General features: G+C 32.7%; 1 protein-coding gene across 2 annotated transcripts in view; it reads left to right on the plus strand.

Moving 5' to 3' along the window:
* Window positions 1–25,740, plus strand: part of EFNA5 (ephrin A5) — a 311,349-nt gene that overhangs the window by 277,408 nt on the left and 8,201 nt on the right. Inside the window, exons 3-4 of one of the 2 annotated variants that reach the window (XM_003759349.4) lie at window positions 18,903–18,968; window positions 19,372–19,452. In XM_003759349.4, coding sequence (XP_003759397.1) covers window positions 18,903–18,968; window positions 19,372–19,452 — 147 coding nt within the window. The remainder of the gene's footprint in view (window positions 1–18,902; window positions 18,969–19,371; window positions 19,453–25,740) is intronic. The other variant, XM_031968719.1, reaches the window with a different exon arrangement.

Genomic DNA, 25,740 nt, shown 5'->3' on the forward strand with positions numbered 1-25,740 from the left:
GAGAAGGCTATTCAAGATATGCCCCAAGCCTTGTATTTTTTTTTCAACTTAACCAAGTGTGGCTGCATTTATAGTTACCATGCTTCCTCTTCTCCCACTTTAAAGGATTATATTCAGACACTCAGAAATACATTGATTACAGTAATGAAGCTTTAGAGAGATTTTATACTTTGACATATAATTGATTGAGAAATATACATAAGGATATGTCTTTGCATAAATAAACCTAAATCTATTTCCCTCCTGAAACTAATCACTAATGATTAAACAGTCATGTACTAATAGCATCTCTATGGAATTTTATGGTGTTTGAATTTTTTAAAAAGGAGTTCTTTCAAAAGAAACAAAAGAGTAATAGGGCAAATATACCTTTATGGTTGAGTCCTGCTCAACATACTAAGTGTAGTATGATTGTGATTTATAAGCTTATGCATCCTAGTGCATATATCAGTATTTATATTTTTTCCCAGTAATCCATGAGTGAAGTTGTATCAAGTAATTTTGTTTCTTTTTTCCTTTAGCATTTTAAAGGAATAATTTTTGGACATGTTAATGCCAGCAGAATTTCCAGTAGCATATATAGAAATCAGTCAGTTTGGGATACTAAAAACAAAGAATTTAACAATTTCCAAAGCAGTTTTAGCGAATCCAATTTATGTTCAGAAATACTAAGCTAGTAATAATTAGATATTAAATCTTATAATAGTCTATCACTTATAGAAGCTAACTTTTAAATTTCAAACATATTTTTGTCATCTCAAAATGATACTCATTTCATTTTCCAAAAATATCCACAGGACTCAATGTTTTGGTTCATATGTATCAATAATATTCTTGTAATGTCACTCTAAAATACCCATGTAAGGTTGACAGTTTTGAATCAGAAAAATGTAAAACATTTTAAACAGTATAGGAAAAGATCATGCTTATTCCTATACTTGATTGTTATCCCACATTAAAGTTTATTTATTTTACTCTTAAAATGCTGGTACATTGAGAAAGAACTGTTAAATACTACTACAAAGAGATATTGGTAGATGCCAACGACGTCTATTTGAAGATTTCACAATTAAGAGTTGAAATAATTGAATTGAAGTGTAATCTTTTGAAAAAATCATGGAATTGAATATACCCATTTTTTATGGTTGCATCCAAAAAGTTATGCAAGTGTATACATGGCATTTAAGACCTGATTATCTAGTTGATTTTCATTACTTGATTTTAAGTTTTCATTTAAAATTTTAATTTATTAATTTTAAATTAAACCAGGGATACTGTTACTGGAAGAATTGAAATTAAGCTAAAAGAAAAATCTCATGTCATCTTTTGTCATATTTATATTTCAAAAGAATAAACCTGGTGCAACATTCCATCTCCCTTGTTAGGGAAAAAAAAGTATTTGATTCCTGTTTTCTATTCTAATCTTTCATAGTCATTCTGAATTTCAGGGGAAAAAATCATTCATTTATTGATCACAAAGCAAGCTGAACACATAAAATGAGACTGATGTAACTACTAGATATTAAATAAACTGATTTTTTTCTAATTGAACATTTAGCTCTTTCTTTTAAAAAAGTATTTGTTAAAAAACATAACAAAAGTTCTGTTGGTCAGAGAAGATATTTTTATGAGAACACACACACATATATACATACATACATACATACATATATATATATATATTTTTTTTTTTTTTTAACTGAAAATCTCTTTTACTAGTTTGGGTCATATAACCAAACCCATCTACTTCCTTGCTGATGGGTTCTTCTAGTATGTCATAGCTCAGACCCTTGCTGTAAGGGAGAAGTAATGAACATGTCATGAATGTCAAGAGTTTTCTGGTCTCTGGCACAGCTGTGGTGCTCTCTCCCCCTGCTGTGTAGCACAGCATGCTGGCCATTTGTTGGCAAGTTCATATTTCACACTGCAGGGAATTAGAATGATGGAACAGACAGGAGAAGAGTTTTATTTGCAGTAGTCTATATATCCCTAGACTCTGATATGGCATAAAGCATCTGCTCCGTGATCTGCTTCAAGGCCAGTTCCCTTCCGCCCACAAAGGTTACGACTTCAGGCAAGCTGTGATTTCACTGGCAGGGGGAAATTTGCCTGAAGACTTGATTTAGTCAAAATCAAAGCATCTTGCCACAGAATTTCTTATTCCAATTACCTCTGGAAAGGTTACCAGACACTAAACATAGCGATATAGTGAAAGTAATAAGACAGGAGTTTCAATCCTTTCTTGTCTCAGACTGACTGTGGGATTCTGGTTAAGTCATTTATCTTTCGTGTACCAGTTAACTCCCTCAGAGTATAAATTGTGAAATGGTTGCAGATCCGACTTGCTATTTTTTAATCATGAGATTTTTATATCAATGACACCACAGGTGTGGATCCTACACAAAATAAGAAAGGAAGACTTCTTCATTTTTTCCAGCAGAAGTCAATGGGAGTTGTGTATACAGTATATTACCATGTGAAATGTCCAAAACCAATCTATTGTCCATTATTTCATGTGTCAGGGAATCCAATGATTCCTGCAGATTTTGAAGTCCTGCATCAGTCTCATCATACCTCATAATCTTAATAAATAACCAGATTCTTTGGTTTTAAATGCAATAAATTAACTTCTTAAAGTAAAAATTTTTAATTACATTAAAGTTAATTCTTAAAGAACTAAAAATAATCATTTGGGGGAAAAAAGAAAATATTATATTTTGTGTTTGTGGTTGGAGGAATTGTGTATTTTCCGTAAAGTTCTGTCTTGCTGATGCACATTGACACTTACAAGTTTAAGTCCTGGCATTTTCTTTCACTAAGGCTTGTTAGAGTCAGTCTTGTCAATAGCACATTTGACATCTTCATCATCCTACTTGACATTTTAGGGTTTGGGGTATAGGTTTTTTTTTTTTTTTTTTTTAACAAATTAGAGGATATCATTCCTTCTTCCAAAACATGTCCTTTCTCCACTCCATATTTAACTCAATTGTTGAGTATATTTACATATTTCTGAGAAGTTCTGTGGGTTAAACTATATATTCATCTTCTATAGTTCTTAGGGCACTTTGGTTTAAGAGGAAGAACTATTGCTTTTATGAAGTGCCTTTTTCTATAAAGTCAAAACCTCACAGCAGTGCACAGAAAGCCAATGGTATAAAGGAGCTAAGTGGAGTCTTTAATAGAGAGAGCTAGGTTGTAAGTGTTTTTGTTCCTACAGAGCAGATAGATTTGGCTCCATCTGTTCCATATTCATAACAAAGGAGCTCACTTACAGGAGGGCCAACTTCCCTGGAGTAGCATGGTAATGATCTTTTCACCAGAATGAAAAGATCTGAGCACTATCACTTTGGCTCTGCAGAAAGCAGTGTGCGCTGATTGCACGTCAGAACTCTATTTCTCAGTAACTCAGTCTCAGGACATAAATTCTCCCAACATATTTAGAATGAAAAAACCTGTCACTTAACCCTGAAGCACTATAGCCTCTAGGAAGTTCAAGGTCTGTGGTTCTGCAGTCAAAATAAAAGGGAGGGGTACCATACATTAGATAATATGGATGAAAGATCCCATTACGGATCCCTGAAGAGAGGATCTTCTTAAGTGAAAGACTACTCTCTAAACTTTCATGTTTTGTCTATTCAGACTCTTTTAATCTCTTTAAAACATGAGACTGACAAAATGGAAATATGAATTTCACCAAACAAGTTTTGGAATTAGCCAACTTCAAGGCCAATTTTGATTTCACAGTTTTGGGAAAGAAAAATCAGACTAGCCCAAGAAATAGTACTTTATTAATCCCATCATACAAAAGAGGAGAAAATGTTTTCCCCAAAGAAAGACTAATAAATCATCCACCATAGTAGAACAAATACAAAACTTTCAGTAATATATATTGATTTGGTAAAGCTTATATTGTAAATAGCTTGGAATATCTAAATGCTAACCTATTCATTTAGTAAGCAATTACTTGTTCCATGTGTAATAGGCGCTATGCCAGGCACATTGGCAACAAAGACATAAAGAGTCTTTAGGGAGTTTTTGTTCTGTTGGGATGGGGGCATGAAGTTGAGAATATGTATACACATCCCTAAACATAAAATATATATAAAGTAATTTCTTTTTTTTTTTTTTTAGCTTTTATGTAACACTTTAATGTTTGCAGAGTATTTTACATACATCAATGAGAAGAGTCCCATATAAATGTGAGTTCCTAAATAATATTGGTCCCACAAAATCCTTGTCCAAATGAAGTGTGTTCTACAGATGACTCCTTGTAATAGTCACCACTAACTTAGTGCCCAAAGGCCAAGAAGTGCCTGCTTGAAGACCCTCAAATAAGGGAAACCCATCACCTCTTTTGCTAAACTATTCTACTTTTGGACATCTCTAATTGTTAGGGAGTTTTTCCTGACTTCCAACTTAAATTTACCTCTTTATAACTTTAACCCATTACTTCTGCCCTCTGGAACCAAAAAAACAAATCTAATCTTTTTTTTTTTTATGATGGTATATAAAGTAATTTCTAAAATAAAAGGTTCTAGCACCTGGGGAGATTAAGATGAGTCTTATATAGCAGCTGGTACTTAAACTAAGCCTTGAAGAAAGCTAGGGATTCTGTGAGGTGGAGGGAGAAGTGAGGAAAAAAATAGTTTAGGAATATGGAATGTCATGGTATATGGGCAATAGTAAGGAAGACAGTTTGGCTGAAATGCAAAGTGTGTGAAGGAAAGGGATGGAAAGTAAGTTTGGAAAGGTTAGTTTTAATCTAATTTTGAAGGCTTAAAATGCCCCAAAGAGAAATTTGTATTTTATTCCTTAACCAATTGGGTGCCCCTGGAGTTTGAACCACAGGAGTGACATGCTTAACATAATGCATCAAAAAGAATACTAAATTTGGAACCAAGAATCTCAGTTTAAATCCTGGCCCTATGTCTATATGTGATATTGAGAGGATCACTTGTTTCTCTGATTCTCTGTTCCTCGTTTATATAGACTATGGAAGTGGAATAGGTTGATTTCGCCAGCTGCTTACAACTCTAAATCTATGAAACTATTTGGTGGAAAAATACTTATTTGTACCTAGTGCCTTCTGATTCACTTTGTTCAAGTTGCCCTTCCTGGGACCTATAATCTCTTTGGCACCTGCTTCTATTCATTTGTAACTCAGTGCTGAAGAGCCTGCACTGTCCTTACTGACTGCCAAGCAATAAGAATTTAAATATCTTTAGAATGTCCATATATTATGGACTCTATTTCCTTCTAGCTGGCACATCAATTCATGACTATTATGATTCACCTTTTTTTGTGGAATACAGGAGGGGCAGTTGTTCTTATCATCCAACCCATCTGCTATGTGTCTCTGAGCATATGTTCTACCTAAGCAAAGCATGAGCCTCAGTTTGGGATTAGGACTTTGTCTTTGTTATTTCTTGATCTTAGATAGAAAATTGTATATACTGAGATGGAACAGTTGAAGCTTTAAAGTGATTTTATGAGTTTGAGAGATGAGAAATACTTGTCCCTTTGGTCAAATTTGACAAAGTAGCATGGGGAGAAGTTCCCAACAACTATTCCAACGCTCTTGAGCAAGATGGCCACAAAAAAGGATAGACCCAAACCAGAAGACATGAACTGAGATTTATTTGGCCAAAGCAAAGCATCTATGTGGTGGCTCTACAAATGTGATGAAGCATAAGTATCAGCCTCCTAAGAAAATTGTAACTCTATTTACAAGCTGACTTTATAAATTCTATTTTAAGTTGTTCTTTCAATATGGATTATAAGTCTTTTGTGTCAATTAGCATTAGCTTTTATGTAAATTAGCATCCCTTTTATGTCAATTAGCATTCCTTTTATGTGTAATAAATGACCCATACATGATTTGTGTTGTACACCAAGTACCTTTCTATTCCTTTATTTGGTGAGTCCCTAGTCACTACTAAAGCTCTTACTGATTTATCTTTCTAGCACTGGAATTTGGGATGTAATAAGTTGTTGAGTGTGAGGAAAAAAATACCAGGGTCTGCCCCTTTTATTAGAGCTCATACTCCCCTATAGTTTGCATCATCCAAGGAAGATGAAATCCTCATTAAGGGTTGGAGTGGGTGCAGAAGACCATGCATATGTAGAATGAACAACATAAAGAAGATTTTTTAACTTACCTTTAACTTTTGTGACAGTCTGTTGAGAAGGTATTACTTAAAACTCATCAAAACAGTTAGCATTTTATGAGGCTGCTGATTAGACACTTTGCATGTCTTCATTCTCCATCCTGTCCTACTCAAAGCCCAGGTCATGTTATCTTACAAAGCAGGACAGGGCTTGGTTTCCTCTTTGTGTTGGTGATTATCATCTGAGATAACAAAAGATTCCTTTGTCCTCTATCAGTTCTATTCAGTGGACCTAAGATATCTGGGCTAAGTCTTGTATTTAGAAAAAAACAACATAAAATAGAAGAGGCAGTTAAAGGCCCTAGCTTAATTTCCCCTATCTGATTCCGTGGTTCACATGGAAGTAGCCATGGACTTGAGGAAAGTCCCACCCATTATCTGGAAATCTAGAGGCAAGAGAGCTTTACATGGCACATGGGAGAGTGAATCAGGCAATAGATCTTTTAAGTGATATAGCTCCCTGTCTTATGCTGCCCTAGGACATATCTATCCTATGTAGGTTATAGGGACCATTCAGGGTTTTCTGCTTTATAGCAAAACAAATCCTTTCAATGTTGAACTTCTTCTATCTGGCTAAAAGAAAAATCTAGGAAGTTGGTTATCCTTGAAACAATTCAAGTACTAAGTCACAAATATGATTGTGAATATCTTATGAATTTTGTGTTTAACCTACATCAAATATACCCATTCACATCTATACCCGTGTGTACATACACATACACACATATCAGAAAAGGCATATTGGCTAGGATGTTGGCTTTAGACTCAGGAAGATCTGAGTTCAATTTTTCTGAGTTCTTATTTCTTTTAGATAATGGCTGTGGCCCTAAAGAATTAATCTCTCAATTCTTCACGTAACTCAGTCTGTCAAGTTGTAAAGAAAATATTGTTCCACATTGTTCAAGGTAGTTTTTAATTGGGAGCTTCCCATGCCAATTAAAAGAGCTTATTTGCCCATACACACATAAACGTAGACACATGAATAATCATAGCATTATAAATTTAGCACTGGAAGGGACCTTAAGGACATCAAACCTAGCCCCTCATTTTAAAGAATAGGAAGCTAAGAAACAGGAGTTTAACTTGTCTCTTGTCACACAACTCATAAATGTCTCAGGCAGAATTTGAAAGTAGATGTTCCAGAATCCAAATGTACTGAGCCTTTGATTTTATCAGTTTAAGGAAATTCCTCAGATGGCTCAGATTGGTAATTCATCTGTAATTTATAGTTTTAGACCTTTGCCTAAGGCATTGTGATTATAAAAAGCAAGACTTGTACCTTTAAATGTATCCTAAAGTCTTTTGTAGCCTTTTCTTACACCTATAGAAATTTCAGGTATTTGAAGACATTTGCTTTATTAATGTTTTAGTTTCAAGTTGTGTTCAGAATTTATCCTCCTTTTCTTGTATATATTAGTAGTAAATTTTAATTATCTTTTTCAGAAATTACACACATTGATTAAATATACAATGAGCAAATGATTTCCATTGGGCAGTAGGGTTAACGTTTTGGGGTTTTTTTATGTGATCACTCCAAGAGAGAAAGAGTGACATCATAATTTTCATCAGGCAACAATATGAATCAATCACATCCATGCTTTGTATTAGATAATATAATGAAGATACATTTGCCTATCTTGGAAGAACTTACCTTCATTTAGATGATGCTCTTATTATTCCAAAGTTTATTAGGAAAAAAAAAAAACTCTTAGCTTCACAACAATCTTCTTAAGTAGTTTTGTTTTATTTAAGTGATGTCTTTTTTGTGTGCAAACACTCCATGCTTCTCATATATAGTTAATATAAGTTCAGTTATTCCCATTTTTATATGGAGAAACAAAGTTTGAATGACTTGTCTAGGATCAAATAAGTAATTATTGTTAGCACTAAGATGAGAGCCTGGTTTTCTCTTTTTAACTTCTAGCTTTCTGCTCATTCCAGAATGAAAATAGTAATACTGATTTAGTAATTTTTTGATGTATTTAACCAATATAAATGAGTTAAAGACATTTAAAATTTGCTATGAATTATGTGTACATAAAATGTATATAAATAGTATCAAAATATAGTGCTAAGAATACTGATCTTATAAGCAGGATGCTCTCAGAAAAACTTGGAAAGTCTTCCATGAGCTCCTGCAAAGTGAAACGTACTGTACAATATAATAGCAATGTAGGATGATCAGCTGTGAATGAGCTTGCAATACAATGATCCAAGATTCCTCTAAAGGACTCATGATGAAAAATACTATCCATACCCAGAGAAAAAACTAATTGTGTCTGGATATGAATTGAGATATGTTTTTTTTTTAAACTTCACTTTTCTTGAAGATTTTTGGAAGGTGTGGAGAAATCTATGTTTTCTTTCACAAAATTATTTTATGAAAATATTTTGCATAACTTCGCATGTGTCTTCTTAATTGCTGAGATGGGATGGGGAAGGAAGGGAAAGAATCTAAAACTCAAGTTATTACAAAATGTAAAACAATTGTTGCAAATGTAACTGAGGAAAAAATAAGAATATTAAATAAAGGAAGAATACTGATCTTAGAATCAAAAGAGTCTTAATCTAAGTACTCACGTGATACTGGACATGATCCTAGACAAGTTCTGAGCCTTAGTTTCCTTATCTGTAAAGTGATAATGATGGGTCTCATCTAATTTCTCTTCCAAGGGTTGGGGGCTGCGGGAGCAAGGAAATAACAATGTGGTATAAAGAAAAGCTGTTCTCCATTTACATGATTCTACCCATGGGTGTAGCCTTTTTGATTTTTCCAATTGATTATATTCTCTATATAATATAGCCCAGCAGGGCTATAGTGTCTAAAGGCAATTTTTAGTATTTTCATTCTAGAAATGAAATCACTAAGACTGCAAATAAGTGACCTGATCAATATGAAAAATATTAATTAAAAAAGATTCAGTAGCATCCTAGGAACCTAGCCATTCACGAACCTGAAAAGTCCTAAATGGTACTGGTTTTTAATCTGTGGAATCAAGAAAGATACTTCTTCCTGTTCTTGTCCCAAATTTTAGTTTGGATTCTAAGTTCTGGTTTCATCCTAACAGTATGAGAACCTTAATATTATATAAGTTTACTGAACAATAGAGTTTTTGGTAGTGTTAAAATATATATTTATTTTATTCAGTGGGGGTAGTATAGCCAAAAATATCTTTCACAAAGAAATTATGCAGATTGAAATGGACTCCTACAGCAGTAGAATTTGCTATCCCCGATGCCTAAATCATTCCTTATAATAGCAAATTAATTGCTTAAAGAAGGCTACATTACTCTTTCAGACTACTTGGGTAATACCATTAGTCTATTAATTTATTAATTCATTAAACAAATATGTATTACTGTGCTATATATCAAAGTTATTAATAGGAATGCTTCCTCAGGAACATAGTACTAGGGAGTAATATAGAGAAGAGGAAGAATTCATAAACTTTAACCAGTATAAACTACTGATTGGAGTATGACAACATACATTGTTCTTATGGCTATGATAAAAGCTCTGATTGACTTCACAAAAACACATTTTATGTAATAATCTAGATGTTCATGAATGAAATAGGACAAATTTTAAATAGTGGTAGACAAATAGCGAATGAATGATGTTGATATGATGATAAATAGTGCAGTCTCTGACCTCATCTCAAAGACCAGGCTTTAGCCCTCTAGCTACACTACAAAAAGACAGTACTCTTGGAAAAAAAAAGGTCTTTCCTACCAGCTCAGTTGCTTTTCAGTAGAATTTATATAGATATCTTTGTTTGTTCCTTATTCTGACAGCATGCTAACAGTGTTATAACACCTTAGAATACATACTACTTAGTAGATTTTCTATTTCATTTTTGAGAGAAAGTGTCTTGGTTTCCAAAAAACTGTGGGAGAATCCAGTTTACTGTATCAGATGAGATATGAAGGCTCTCTTCACCAGGTTTTTTCTTCAGCCAGATTTTGTAAATCACTTTTATAATAGCTGTCAGCAGAATCTACTTCCCTTGTCCTCACTTGTTCTCAATTTTGAAGCTATATCAATGTATCCTTACTTCACATCCCCAGAAGTCTCGATTGAGATTTTAATGATGTAAATCCTGATGCAGACGAAATTCTAGATAGGTAACTTGTCATGTTGTTCTTCTGGAAATAGTGATATTTTAAACCTGTAAGAGTACAAGAGTCCTTAGATACTATATAAATATCTGCAACATTCCTGTGAAATAAGCTGTGTGTGTGTGTGTGTGTGTGTGTGTGTGTGTGTGTGTGTATGTATTTAGAGAAAACCGAGGTTTAGACAGGTTAAATGATTTGCTCAAAAGCACAAAATAAAGAATTGTTCCAGGAATGAAATTCAATTTTCATTGTTTAGATGTTTGAACTACTAGACTAGATGCTTTATCAGGGACATTGGCAAAAAGAGTACAGATGATAATGATTATGAAATTATAAGAAAATATTATGAGTTGTTCTTTTTAACCTCAGAACTTCTCTATATTTTATTAATTGAGTGGCTTAAAAAATAATTTACTATCAAATTTACAACTTTCATTTCTTACTAGTTAATAGTAATATGGATGACAATAAGATTAGGACAAGCCAGTTGAGAATGACCTTGACAAAGTAAGAATTCTGCATTAAGCTATTTAGTATTCTTCTCATCAAGGGCTAAAACCAAAGACTATCTTTTATGATAAAACAGTTTATCTCCAATATTGCTTTCTTTAAAAACAAAAACCTCTTCTAGTCTGTAATAGAAAGATTGAAATAATTGTAAATTCTGTTTTTGTCATTTTACAGTTTTAAGTGGGAGAAATAGAAACATCCCCAGAGATTAAGAGAAATCATTACCTGACTATTCCTGACTGGGACAATTTCCTATAAACAAACAAATATCCAAAAACATTTTTGTTTTATACACTATTTAAGGTTTCTTCATCCAGTTTTGGTCCTCAACCATGGTTATAATGAGGGTTGCCATTAGTGAAAGATTTATTTTATTCTAGCATATTAAGATGCATGCTGATTTAAATGAAAACAATAAAAGTGTTTCTGCTTTCACTTGGGGCTTTAACACCTAATAAAAAGAGTACCTTTTGTTTTTCCAAGCTAATATAGAGCATATTTTCCAATCCTTTCACTGTTCTAAGTAAGCTCAGGCTATGGAATTTGATCTGACTTTAGTTCCTTTTATAAGCAACTAGTTAAAGTGATTGAAAGCTATGTTGGTGAAGCACAGTGGGGGGTGGAGGGAAGGTTGGAAGCCGAGCGTGGATCTAGCAATTGTATGGATTTTGCCTCAGGGTCACTCTGGCTAGGTTTGGAGAATTTTGTGACCAAAGGATGAACACACTTTTGGAAGTGATAATTTCTTCATCAAGAATACTTTACAAAATCTATTCAAGATAAGAAAGGATCATGAGCCACATTAATGGAAGGAGTCCCCATACCAGTGTAATCACAGATGCTTGAAGTGTTGAAATGTTGAAAGAATTCTCCAAAATCCAGCTTCTCAAATCTTGGCCATATCATATGTGTGTGTGTATGTGTGCGTGCACACACACACACACACACATACATAAGGATATATATATATATATATATATATACACACATACACACACGTACATGCATTCAAACTGTTTTTTAATCCACAAAGTTCTGTAGACTAGAAATTACAAGGGATAAAGCATATTTCAGTGAAGAAATGTTTGTTATCCCCTCCCCCTTCATTGATATATGTAGATGAGTACATTCTATGAACATAGTAATTACAAATTCTGGATTTTAAAATATTTCTCTATCCCCCAAATGCTCAGAATACTGTCTTGCCCTATAGTAAAAGTTCAATATTTGTTGTATTGAACATCTCCCAGAAGTCTCTGTGGAAAATAAGTTTTTATTGTATTTGTCCCCATAGCAAATTTAAGAGGATACTATGGAATATTAATTGGTTTTCCAAAATTTATATTTTAGGGTAAAAGGTCTTCATTTAAAATAATAAGAAAATAACTCTGGAAGCATTTCTCTAAGTCACTAAAAACGATGAATGGAATAGGAATGTTACTTCAGAGCTTCTTTTTTTGGATGAGATTAGACATAAGATATTTTTACGTGTCAGGCAGTATGGTAGAGTGGAAGAGTATAGGATTTAGAGTTAAATTTAGAGGACATAGGTTAAAATACCATCTGTTACCTTTGTGACTTTAGGCAAGTCTCAATAGGCTTGCATATTCATCTGCAGAATATTTTCTATCTAATATACATGATGTGATGCTAAGGTTCCTCTTAGCTCTAAATCCTAACCCTTACTTCTACTGAAATGTTACATTGTTTAATATACTCGTTTCTCTGTTCTTATTCTTTTAATGAAGCCTTTACCCAGTCAGTGCAATTTAATATGTACTTTGAGATGAAATTTTAAGGTTCCACAGGACTACCAACCTGAGCAGCAAATCTTTTCATTAATGCTTATGTCTGAGGATTTGACCTAAATGTGCCACTGATTTAGCACAGAGACAGGGCTGACTAGGTGAGATCAAACGTGTTGGGAAATTTAGTAACCACCTGCGGCTGCATAGCCAAACAATTCACTCAGGATGCATGCTTGATAAAGCAGGGATCAAGAATGAGCAAGTAATAAATGTACATGATTTTTACGTCTCAACAAGCAGAACAATGAGATTTATCCTGTCACAGCCTAACTGGTACTTTTATCCATGCTGTGAAAATGAAGTTAGAATGCTCATATTTATGAATATTTTTAAAAGAATTAGAACAATTAAAACATTTTAAATCATTTCTGGGATTTCTTTTACCAAGAAGAAACAGAACTTCTGTTTTAGATGGTCTGTTAACCATTTTCTAAAAGATCCATGTGGCCATGGTTAATATTTATCATACTCTCACCATTTCTTCCATTTTGCTCCCTCCCTCCTTACTTACAAAATGTGTTTTATTGATTCATTAAATTCAGCAGACTTTTGCGTAGTACCATTTATTTAAATTGGGCTACTTTTCTAACATTCATTGTGAGAGGAATATTAATATCTAATTCTGCATTTACCTGGCTAATTTACATACATTTGTGTTGTATGGTAAAACACATGAAAACCAACTGGGAAAAGCTCAGCTCTGCTAACAACTAATATCCCATCTTTTCTTTGACTTGCACAAATTGAGAGATATTGCCTGTGGCAAACATAATGGAAAACTGCATTTTTAATGCTCACACACACACCCATTTCTTTAAAAAGAAGAAAGCAGCTGACTAGTCTCAAAAATAAAACTTCCCAAAGCATTACGATTGACATAGGATACTGAAAAGGAATATGCTTTTAGTTTTGGGAATGAAAATTTGGGGCTGTGTAAGGTTAGACAGAAATGTTGAATTGACTAATGACAATGGTATTGTTCTTGAAAAGGTGAAACAAAATGCAAGTTCTAGAAGGAATTTTTCTGTACTTCTCATATAAAAAGATTAGAAATATATCCAGAGTTGAAACCTTCAATTACATCTTTCTGTAGCAAAGAAAAGCCATTACCATTGACTATTCAGACTCCTCTTTGAACCAATTGAAATATGCTTATGCTTTATCTGATAGCATGACTTGTCAAGAGAGATTTTATGTAACTTGAACATTTTCATTTCAGAAACTTGACTTGTTTTCTAACCCTTTCATTTTAGATGAATTTAACCATACCTTCCTCTTCTTCTGACCTCCTAATTTATTTTTCTTGCATTGAAATATTTCACTTTTACAAGACAAATTTTTTTTTTGCTACTGTACCAGTACCTGGTTGGGTTCACCTAGGAGATTAGGAATTAAAATGTGGCTTCATTGTGACTAGGACAATATATGTTGACTACACTACTAAAAACAAACCTTATGCTGCATGGAAAAGGAAATAATAGAAGGTTTTTTTTTTTAATGTTGTGAACAAAGCCAGTTGTTAAATTTCTTATAGCATTTTTAAAGCATCAATTTATAATTGCCTTCTTTCAAGGAATATTTCAAATGTATTTATAACAATAGAACGAAGTTGGTTATAGATAAAATTGTTCACTAGTGACCACAGCGTCATTATATTGCAAGTAGCTCTGGTGAAGAAAAATAGTAGATAGAATATTTAATTTAATATCTTTGTCTTCTAGTCAAAAAATAAAACAGTGGAAAGCTTTTGTTTTCCAGGCACCATTTGTGTGCTATTCTTTATATGCATTTTTTTTTCCTGAAAATCTCCATTTTGAATTCTGACTTAAATAGTGTATGTATAATTAGTTATTATGTATTATATTGTTGTGTATATTCACACATGTGTGTTTATAATGCCAAAGGTAGTTTTTTTAAAGAAGTCACTTTTTAAAAATTGAATAGGAAGATAATGTGCTGTTATTCTTTCCAACAGCGTGATAGATTTCAGCTAAGCCATATGCTTTTTCACTTGGCCCTCCTTGTGATGGAGAGTACACATTTTCAGGATTGGCTAGAGTTACACATATAGTATGTAGTCATGGCATAGAGAAGATTACTGGCCAATATAGTAAAAAGCTCTGGAGTTTAGGCCAACTTGATATAGTAGTCCTTTGAGTTAAGTATTATTTCCCGCAAATTTATTTCATTAAATGTTGCAAGGTTTTGATTAGTTAATTGCAGATTAATAGAAACAATGAGGCCTAGGGATTCTCTTATAAAGTTGCTATTAGGCTAATGGAATTGGACACAATTTTCTTTAACATCCCCACACCAGTGTTCCATTTCCTAACTCCTCTGGCAAAGAGCAATTTTTATACTTGTTGGTAATATCAAACTAGTTTGGGAACTGTATTGCAGTTATAAAGTCACTGATAATATTTTCTACTTTTATACCTTAATTAAAGGGAAGTTAAGCAGTATTATTGTGTCAAATATGTTAGGAAAGCATTTAGATTGTTTCCATTCTGTAATATGGCATTGTTCTTTTATAGGAATAGGTGTTTTTTCCATAAGCTTCATAGTCAATTATTTCCCTATTAATTACATTGCATGTGATTTTTTTTCTATGTAAAGGAAATTATATTTCTGTTACATTGGATCTCTTTATTACTTCTCTATGTTTGTCTGTTCTCTTTCTCTTTTTCTATTTGGGTGTGTATATATATATGTGTGTGTGTATCTACACACATATATGCATATATCTGTGTATGTGTATGTTTATTATGGATAAACACATATTATTAGCATGCAACAGTATACTTAATATTGAATTTTTCCCTTCTTTCTCCCATTCCTAACATTTTCATCTCTTCCTAATCATAAGATCATAGATTTAGAATTGAAAGATGTTTCATATGTCTAGTTCAATCCCTACATTTAACATATCTGGAAATTGAGGCACCAAGAAGTTAAGTAGCTTTTCCAAGGTCACAAAGATAATGTGATAGAAATGAAATTTGAACTTTAGAATTAGTGGTCTTTCCCCTGCATCATGATTCTAGAGGGAATTTTCTTTACAGAATACATAAGGATTTAATAAAAATATCCCTCCAACTACGTTATCTTAAATTTTAAAATGTTTCATTTTTCTACCTCTGTTTGCTTATGACAAAGCATTTGTTAGTTATCCTTATGTGTTCTGGCAATGACTACATATTCCCTATTTCATTTAAGAAAAACAAACAAACAAAAAACCCAAGCCTTCCTTTAAGCTTACAATGAAGTAGGTATTACAATTGTATCAGATAATATAGCACATATCTACCTTCCCATGCTTCCACACCCAATAGTGAGAAAATAAATAAGATTGGCATATAGAAAGGCCTCTATGCTGAATGTGGAAAACAATCAAATAAAAAAAATAAAACAGCATATACCAGAGGAGTAAATGTTTGTCTCTTAAGGCAGGAGTTGAATGGTGAGATTATGTGGTTTGTGTATAAAACAGACAGATGAAAGAAGTTCTCCTGATGTCTGCCATGTGGGTAATTCTTTTGGACAGAAAAGTAAAGCAAACTGGTCATTGCTTTTATTTCGAGATGAAAATGATGGAAAAGGAAAGAAATAAAAATTCATTGAAGGCACCTATTGTAGCAGGTAGTTATTTCCTCAAGAAAACTAGTGAATGTTAGATTTTACTTCTGTATCTTGATGGCAAACGTGTGCCAAGAGACTGTTGTGAGGAGGCATACAAAAAGAGAGAAAACTCTCTGAATAGAGTTGTAACTGCAGGCAATATGGAGGTTATTCTATTGGCCAGAAATATGTGGAATAAAGAACCTTGGGTACAGGACGGCATTTCCTCATTCATGTGATCAGTACCTAACATCTGTTCTTTGAACTGTAAATGAAATGCTAGTGTTATCTTTGAACTTGAACTGTATGTACCACAAGTTATCAATCAACTGCTAGTATGGAAAAATTCGTACCAAACCCTTGTTTTCATTGTGCAGGCTTTCACTGAATAATGAATATTAGCTGGGTTGGGATGAGAGGGGGGTAGTATGAAAAGGAGATTAACATACTGTAAGTTTTTTTTAACTTTTTTTTCTCTTCAAAGAAGAATGCAACCTATCAAGTAGCTGAGCCTATAAAATATGTTGTGTTGCACATGTTTCCCCCTTTAAAAGGCTGGTACAAATACAAACAGATTTTTCTCAAAGGATTCCATTTTTTATTTTCTTGTATAACATATGATTGCTGTTAATTATTTATATGAGCCATAAGGTAGTGTTCACTTACAGGATTTACAAGGTTCCTGATAAATAGAAATTTAAAAGACCTATATAAATCCCAACCACCTCCAGATAGAAACAATTAAACATTTGATACTGCCTTGAGTTTGGTATATCTTGCTGGATCACCTATAAAATTGGCTCTCTCATGTGGTAAATCAATTCACAGGAGTTTAAAATAAGTTCAGCTTATAATTTGTATGGGACAATGTAAAAGACAGAGGATGCAACTAACATTGACTTACATGAATGATGCAGAAACTGGAAAAGGGTCCAAATTATTTAGTAAATGAGTTATCTACACACAGTGGGTATGATTTAATAAGTTGCACCCTTGTAGTAAAGGGCCACAGGAAGGACACCATTTCCTGGATCAAACCACAGAGTGCAAATATTCTCCCCTAAATAGCACACCAGTTACTGTAAATGTCAGTAGAGGGAGTTTTTCTGACTTTGATTTAATGAATGCCTACAGCAAAGCCAGCTGTTAGCACCTTTTAACTGCTTGTCAGAATATGTGTGTGCATGTGGGGAAGAAGGAAAAAGCAACTTTTCTGCACACTTTTTGGCCTTTCCATTAAAAATGAAAGGCATTTTTGTACATGCAATTCTTAGCAAGTGCTAAGGAAGAGCAACAAGCCTACTTTAGCTTTTTTCATGCTTCCCTTTTTTCTTTCTGTGTATTGAATATATAAGTTCTTCTCTAAGGGAGTATAATTTATACAAACTATACTAAGCAATAAGATGATACATTTTTAATTAGTTTAGCCTCCTCCTCTTATACACTCTCACCTTTCAAAGCCTATTGATAGGTATACATAAGTCATTTTAGTTTTCTGTCTTCTCCAGGAGAATAATGAAAAAGAGGGAATGAAAACCCCCCATCAAATTCTCTTTTTATGTAGCTGAGATGATGTCAAATCTAATTGTAAATCTATGAGCTTCCTGGCTGTCATCGCTCTCTCTCTCTCACTTTTAAACAAAGAACCCACTCTTAGAAAACACATAGGAAAAGAGAATAACAATGTTCAGTTAAGTGCTCTGAGATGGAGAAGAAAACATATGCAGTTATTAAGAGGTCTTAGAGGTTTCTGTAATACCCTTTGATGCTCACACTTTGTGTGTTAAGAGGAGAAAAATCTTTAAAACATGAAGGAAATTTAAATCCATATAATCCTACTGATTTTTAGCAAATGATTTATAACATAAAATATGTTTCATTAAAGGATCTTAAAAATTATATTATTCTTTGTAGTGAGTTTTTTTAAGTGCCATTTTTTAAAAATGGGAAGATGTAGTAAGTTATGATGTTAGCTTATTTAGCTAGAACATGGAATCAAATTCATAGTAACTTTAAGTGAATTACCTACAAACTATAGACAGATAAGCTTTGAGTGAGTATGCAACTCTGCTGCTCTTCAAAGAAACAGAGCATGTAATTTCTCCACTGTTACCATTACAGTTAATATTTACTTTAATTCTGCTCTTTGGGGTGGGCTCTCTTTTTTGTAGTAAGGAAAAATATATTATTTGAAAGCAGGAGGACCCATAAAACTTTTTTTTCTGTTTTCTCAAGAGAGAATTGCAAAAAAAAAAAAATTGGCCAAGAATTTGTGTCTCTGAAAAAAAAATTCAAAAATGTAATTTCTACAGATTATTCAGATTCTTATATGACTATTTCTTTATTCTTTTGAGATTATAAGAATGAATAAAATTAGAAGTGTGAGATAAAATTTCTTTTCTAGACATTTTTAAAGAGAAAAGACTTCATCTGGTTATTCTCCTCAAATGATGGTCTCATTGTAAACTTCTTCATTTGGGAGATTATGTCCATTTTTTATATTTCAAGGCCCTTGATAAATGAATGGCTATCTTTAGATTTGAAACTTTTATTTTAAAGGAAGAAGTAGAATGTTGTTCAGAAGACAGTTTAATATGAACATTTCATATTCAAATGAAGAATAATTGGAGGTTTTGTTTTCCCATTTTTCTCTTTTCTTTCCTTCTTTTTACCTTTTCAGCCTCAGCAATCCCGGATAACGAAAGGAGGTCCTGTCTAAAGCTCAAAGTCTTTGTTCGACCAGCAAGTAAGTTCAGGAGAATGATCTTTCAAGGGTGACTTTCCTAGTGCATGCTTCACTGTGTGGTCTGGTTAATTACGGTAAAACTTTTTACTGTTAAGCCCTCTGTGGAATCTCATCTGTATATCAGCATTCATGTTTCAGTTTTCATCATATTTTTTCTTATCATTCTTCATAAAGCTTTTTGTTAAGTACATAGCATTTGCTAACTTGTTGTTTCTTAGACTGTGGTACATGTACAGCAAATAGAAGACAATATTGGCACTCAAATAATATATGCCAGAGAATTTTAAATAGCCTATATTTAAGTGAACAGAAAAAAAGAGAAAGAGAGAAAAAAAGAAGGAAAATGGGGCATTTAAGGGTATCTCACTAACATATTTGGCTGTTATCTTTATTTTCGTTATAGACAGCTGTATGAAAACTATAGGTGTTCATGATCGTGTTTTCGATGTTAACGACAAAGTAGAAAATTCATTAGAACCAGCAGGTTAGTATGCTTAGAGAATCTCTTTTAACCAATGCGTCTCTCTCTTTGGTGCTTCAGTACTTTTTTCCTTTCTTCCTCTTTGCATGTTTGCATGGGTATAGTTGCTCTGCTTTTGCTCATTTCTAGCAGCGCTAATAAGACTTATGGTCTGCTTCATTCTTCTAGTATTTCTGAGTAGTGCATGGTAGATAAAAAAAGATACATTTTTGAATACATGGAATTGATCAAATGCAGTACTCTAACATAGAATCTTTTGCAGAATATTCAGATCACTGCCTTTTCTCACATCTTCCCCGCATGCCAATGAACCATTGTGTCTATTAAGTGAATCTGTTTTTCTACTATTAGACTACTGTATATGTTTGTTAAATTTTATTTCACATGATGTCAGCATCTATGGGAAAAGTATTGAGATCATTAATTAAGAATAATAATGTCCAGCAAAACATGCAGCTGATTCAAAATTTGTCACTCCATATGAATTTGATAAAGGCAAATGATGAGTTTTAACTGATATTAAATTTTAAATATTTTATAGTATAGTTAGTTGTTATTTTCTATCTCCCAAATTACATAAAATAGTATTTTATTTTTACAAATAAACATAACATTTAAAAAATGATGTCAATATCATTGTCATCACCGCTATCATCATAATCATCTTCATTCTGTCACTTTAAAAGTTTACAAAGCACATTCCTCACAATAATCCTGTGAGGTAAGTGGTACAAGAACATTATGCAGATGAATAAACTAAATTCACAGAGGTTAAATGATTTCTCCATGTCATATTGAATGAAAACTGAGTTTGCTTCAGACTGGGTTACTTTAAATCCAACAATATTTCTGTCTTTCAGGACCAAAGTAGTTTAGGTTAGGCAGCATGACAAAGTAATAGAATGTTGGACTTGAAGTTAGGAAGATTTAGACTCAAAACCTATAGTTTGCAATTACTGCATAACTATGGACAAGTCCAGGTCTGGGACTCAAGATTTACCATTTTGTAATTTGTAAATAAGATAAACTACATTACAGGGTTATGTTGAATTTCAATATAGATTATAAATATATACATATATGTATTATGTATTCTTTATGTGTACACATTTATATATATATATATATATATTTTTCTAAATTTCTAAAAAAATATTTTACCAATAAAGCTTTTCATTATTATTTTGTAAACAAAATATTCTTCCCATTTTTCTGCTCTCTTATTTGTTTCCTCTGCACCTTACAAATACAGCAATCACCCACCAGCAATCAAACTGATTCTAAATCATGAATCTATAATATTGACTGGGGATCTCTTGTGAACAAAATGAAATTTTCATTTTTAGAAAAATGGGAGAATGTAATATTTTTGTGTTATTATCTATGAATACACACCCATAACGAATTTGATGTTAAACAAGAGAACAAACAGTCAGTGGCAAAGTCTGACCATTTTGCCATTTTATCACCTTTTCCTCTTATTATATAGTTAACTTCCACTGAGAAAAGAGGCATGAATATCCTACCATTCATAATGTGTGTAATGTCCTTTCTCATAGGAAGAAAGAATTATCCATTAGACCTCTTGCCTGTTGTTTTGAATATTTTTTTTATCTATCTCATCTATCCTAGATTCTATCATCAGTGCACCCTTTCCTCATAGTCTCCCCCATACTCTCCTGGGAAAATCTCAGAGTTTCAAAATATAAATTAGGGACTCCTCTTGATTCAAACAGAAAATTTCTAGCTACTTATAAATGGAACTTTTGTTTCAAGAAATACAAAGTTAAAAAGATTAAGGTGCTGAAGAGGATTTCAAGTCCACTTTCAAACCTGCAGTGATTGTTATCACTGTTAACATTGTAAATAAGCTAAATTGAATAAATACTTTTTTTGGATATATTTTAACTGATGTAAAAACTCAAGTTTTTTTTTAAAGCATTTTTGGTTTTTCCATATCTTCCCCATCAAGAAAATGAAAGGTATAGCCATTAGACCTAATTACTAAAAGATATCTTGGATACTTCATTATTCCCTTTAGACTACTATAAAAAATATATTAAAGAGTACTCATGTAGCAACATTTTTACATGGACTCATAGAACTAATTGAGACCTTAATGATAATCTAATCTAATCCCTTTATTTTACTTATAAGAAAACTGATGCTGACATAAAAATGACTTATCCACTGTCATAGAGCAAGTTTGGGGCAGAAATAGTGCTAGAATTGAGCCAAACAATAAGTTCCCTGAATTAAAGATGATTCCTCAAAGATACAAAGGGAATTGTACAACTAACAATTTTAGTTACATATAGAGCTTGGAGAATCTTTTTTTTTTAAGTCTCCCTTTTCAGTCCTTCATTCCCATCTTGAAAAAATATATATATAATATGACTATTTGTATCTCCTTTTATGTTCTTCAAGATTATCTTCTTTGTTCATGTGAGTTATTTACTCCACCCAAGAAAATACTTTTTTTTATTACTTTTTTTCTACCTAACCTATAATCAAACCTCTAGAGGGAACTGAAAACCCCCTATATTTGGTTGATGTAATTGGTGTTAGAGAAAATATGAAATCTAAGCCCAGTCTGGGTTGACAAATTCAGTCCAGGCTAAATAGACTTATGAAATTCTGAAGACTTAAAGTGAAATAATTCCATTGAGGAGAAAATGGGAGTAATCTGAATGGATTGATATGAATGGGAAGAACATTCACTAACCAATTTAGAAATAAAAAGGAAATGTTCAGAAGAGGAAAGCAAAAGCAAATAACAAAAGAGAAACATAAGAGCATAGTATGATTCCTGAAAAATAGAATAAGGATTGCTCAGGATCTGAATGACTTGAGACTATTAGAAAAAGCTAAGGATAACAGGATAAGAAGATGTTTTAAAGTTATATTATGGAAAAGTGGAGGATATGACTATTGCTTGAAATGTACAGAATGATGGAAAATGAACAAGAGAATTTTGATATAGCCTTAATTCTAATTTTGCTTCTGTTTTATATGCCAGAGATGATTACCTTTGCACTGGAAATCACAAAACAAAAAATAACCAACAGGGAACTGATGCTTAGTATAAGTAAGGAGATAGTTGAAGAGTTGCTTAGAGATCTTAGAGAATGAAGACTGGAGAAATAAAATAACATGACTAGAAAAAAACCCAATTTTCTCAGTTTGTGGAAGGGAGAAAAGAACAAAATTTGAAAACTAGAATCTTGTTTTTATTCCTAGAAAAATTCTAGTACTGATAATTAAAGAAATAATGAGTGAACATTTAGAAAAAGAAGTAGCAATTGCAAAGAGCCAGCATGACTTCAGTGAGAAACACTCATGCCAGACTATTCTTGTTTTCACTTTTAATAGGGGTACTAAACTTAAAGATTGGGGGAATAGTATAGATATAATTTATCTATAACAAAGCATCTGACAAAGTATCTCAGTTTTTTCTTGTGGACAAGATAGAGATATAACATAATTAGATGGACTTGGAACTCATTGAATGGCTAAACTCAAAGAAAATGATCCATTGTCAGTGTGGTAAGAGGTATCCAGTGGAGAGCCCTAAGGCTCTATTCTTGGTCCTGTACTATTTAACATTTTTTTATCAGTGATGTAGGTAAAGGCACAAATGGATTATAGGTTATATTTTCAGATTACCAATCTTGGAGGAGAAAGCTAACATAGAGAATGATAATGTTGAGATCCAAAATTATCTTGATAGAATAGAGCAGCAGGGTTAAATTCAAATAAAGCAGATTTCTCTGGACTACTTAGAAAACTAAAAATTAACATTAGCAGTATTGTATTATATTTTTATTTATTTTGTTACAAGTTTCCCCATTACATTTTCATCTGGTTGAGGCTGTACTAGGGAGTTTTTGCTGACTTTGCTTGTTTGTTTGACATTCTGGGCTCTTAAAGCACTAGCCCGAATCTAATTATGAATTTCAGCAAGGAGAAATACAAATTTTCATGTAGATTCAGAAATATGTTTTACAAGTACAAGATGAGGGAGGCATGGTTAGAAATTAGCATTAAAAAAAGATCTAAGAGTTTAGTGGATTGCAAATTCAATATATGTCAGTAACATGCTGTAGCAAGAATGAAAGTTAATAAAACCTTTGGCTACTTTAAGCAAGGCATAACTTTCAGGACTTAGAAGGCCTTGGACAGAACTTGTCTATACCATTATATTCATTTATGAGTGAAATAGTTTGGGAAGGACATTGATGAATTGGTAGGGTAGCTAGAGAGGACATCTATGAAATCAAAAAGCCTCGATTGCAAATCATATCAAGTCAGCCAGAGGAACACCTGATACTTAGTCTAAAGAGAAGATTCAAGTGTCAGAGAGAATAGCTATGTGCAATATTTGAAAAGTTATGTGACAATGGTGTATAAAATATCATTTGTGGGCCCTAAAAGAGGCAATCTGGCATATGGTAGGTACTTAATACCTATGAATTGATTAATGAGGTAACTGTTTCTGTTGTAGTCTTTCTCATAGTTTTTTTTTTGGGGGGGGGATATTTTAGAATTTGTACAGGAATTAAGTAATTGTTCAATAAATGAATGAAAAAGCATTTATTAAGGGTCAGCTATATGCTAAGCACAGTATTAAGTGCTAGGGACACAAATGCAAAATTGACCCTTGGCCCAAAGGAACTTATATTCTAATGCGGAAGACTACATATATTGGGAAGTGGTGATCTGAAAGGCCATGGTTTAATGACTTGCTCTAATAGTAATAGCTCTACTGATTTCATTAAGGCTCTAGTTGGAGGTGAGTGGTATAGAAGAAAGCATGATACATTCAGAAAATGGCCATATATCACTTTCCGTATTTTTTCTTTGAATTTCTAGAATCTAGCAGAGTGCTTTGCATGTTAGCAAAAAGTTAGTAATTTATCACAGGAAACTCCATCAAATACAACCCAGTTGACTTCATATCTAGGTCTTAGGGACTTATCTAATGTCGTAGAAGCTAGATGATTTATGCCCAGCTGGTAAATAATGTTTTCACGTCTCTAACCCCAGCATTCCATGTATTTTGCTATGAGAACTTTCTTCACATAATAGGCAATTTATTAATGTTTGTAAAATTGAATTCTCCACTATTATTTTCAGAAGTTATCTTTTTCATCATTACAAATAAATGCCCCTTTAATGAGTAGTTTTACAGATGATGTAGCTACTTTATTATTTTAAAAAATCTATAGTAAGGATTGTCATGATATTTTGAAAGTTACTTTTGAATTAAACAATAAAAGTAGAATTTTTGGTTCCACAAATCAAAACTATAATTCATTTTTTCCTTCAAATTCACTCTCTTCCCAAGCTTGTAAAAAATGATTATCCAATATTTACTTATCAAAATTGAAAATCTTTTAACTATTTTCTACTCTCATCTGTCTTTAAAAGTGTCAGATAGATTCTGCAAATATTCTAATGAACAAATATATTTGTATATATTTTTAAAATAAATACTTTTGTATCTAGATAGAAAGCTTGATAATCTCTAATTTTAAAAATGCATTTTTCTTGGACAGTAAGAAACAGTTTCTTTGACATCATTATTAGTTTTTTCCCCTAGTACATGCAAAGAATTATAGATTTAGAACTAAAAAGGAACTATAGGAGCCATTTAGGTGGAGTAGTAATAGACAGAGTAATGATCTTGGGGTTAGGAAGACCTGAGTTCATATACTTACTATTTGAGATATTTGTTGCCCTAGGCAAAGTGGGACATTGGCTTATACAACACTCACACACACACACACACACACATACACACAATAGCAAAGCAAGTGGTCAATGTGGGCAATTCAGTCCAACAACCACAATGAAAAGGTCTGTTACACATATTTGTATTAGACATTAAATTAAGAAAAGCCAACAAATGACAGGCTAACTTGTTTTCCTTCTCATCTAGTTTTCATAGATACAACTTTAATAAACCCAGTGGATCTAAAATATCCAATTGCATGCCATTTGCATTGTGTACTAATTTACCTGTCTTTGGAATGTTCTTGTCTTTTGTATGTGCTTTCATATTCTGCCTGCTACAGTCACAGGGTGATAATAGGCCAAACCATGTATTGTATACTAGCTTCAAAAAATTTGCCACTGATTCCCCTCATTTAACACTAGTTTGATTGAGAATTCTGAGATGCAGGAATTCATAGACATGATTCATTTGACTGTGAGGATGAAATATGGTTATGTAGGAGAATTTTTAAATTGCACATTTTCTAAGACATACCTGAGATTGTTGACATCTTA

Source organism: Sarcophilus harrisii, chromosome 1, assembly GCF_902635505.1.
Source record: "Sarcophilus harrisii chromosome 1, mSarHar1.11, whole genome shotgun sequence".
In the NCBI taxonomy this organism is placed as follows: domain Eukaryota; kingdom Metazoa; phylum Chordata; class Mammalia; order Dasyuromorphia; family Dasyuridae; genus Sarcophilus; species Sarcophilus harrisii.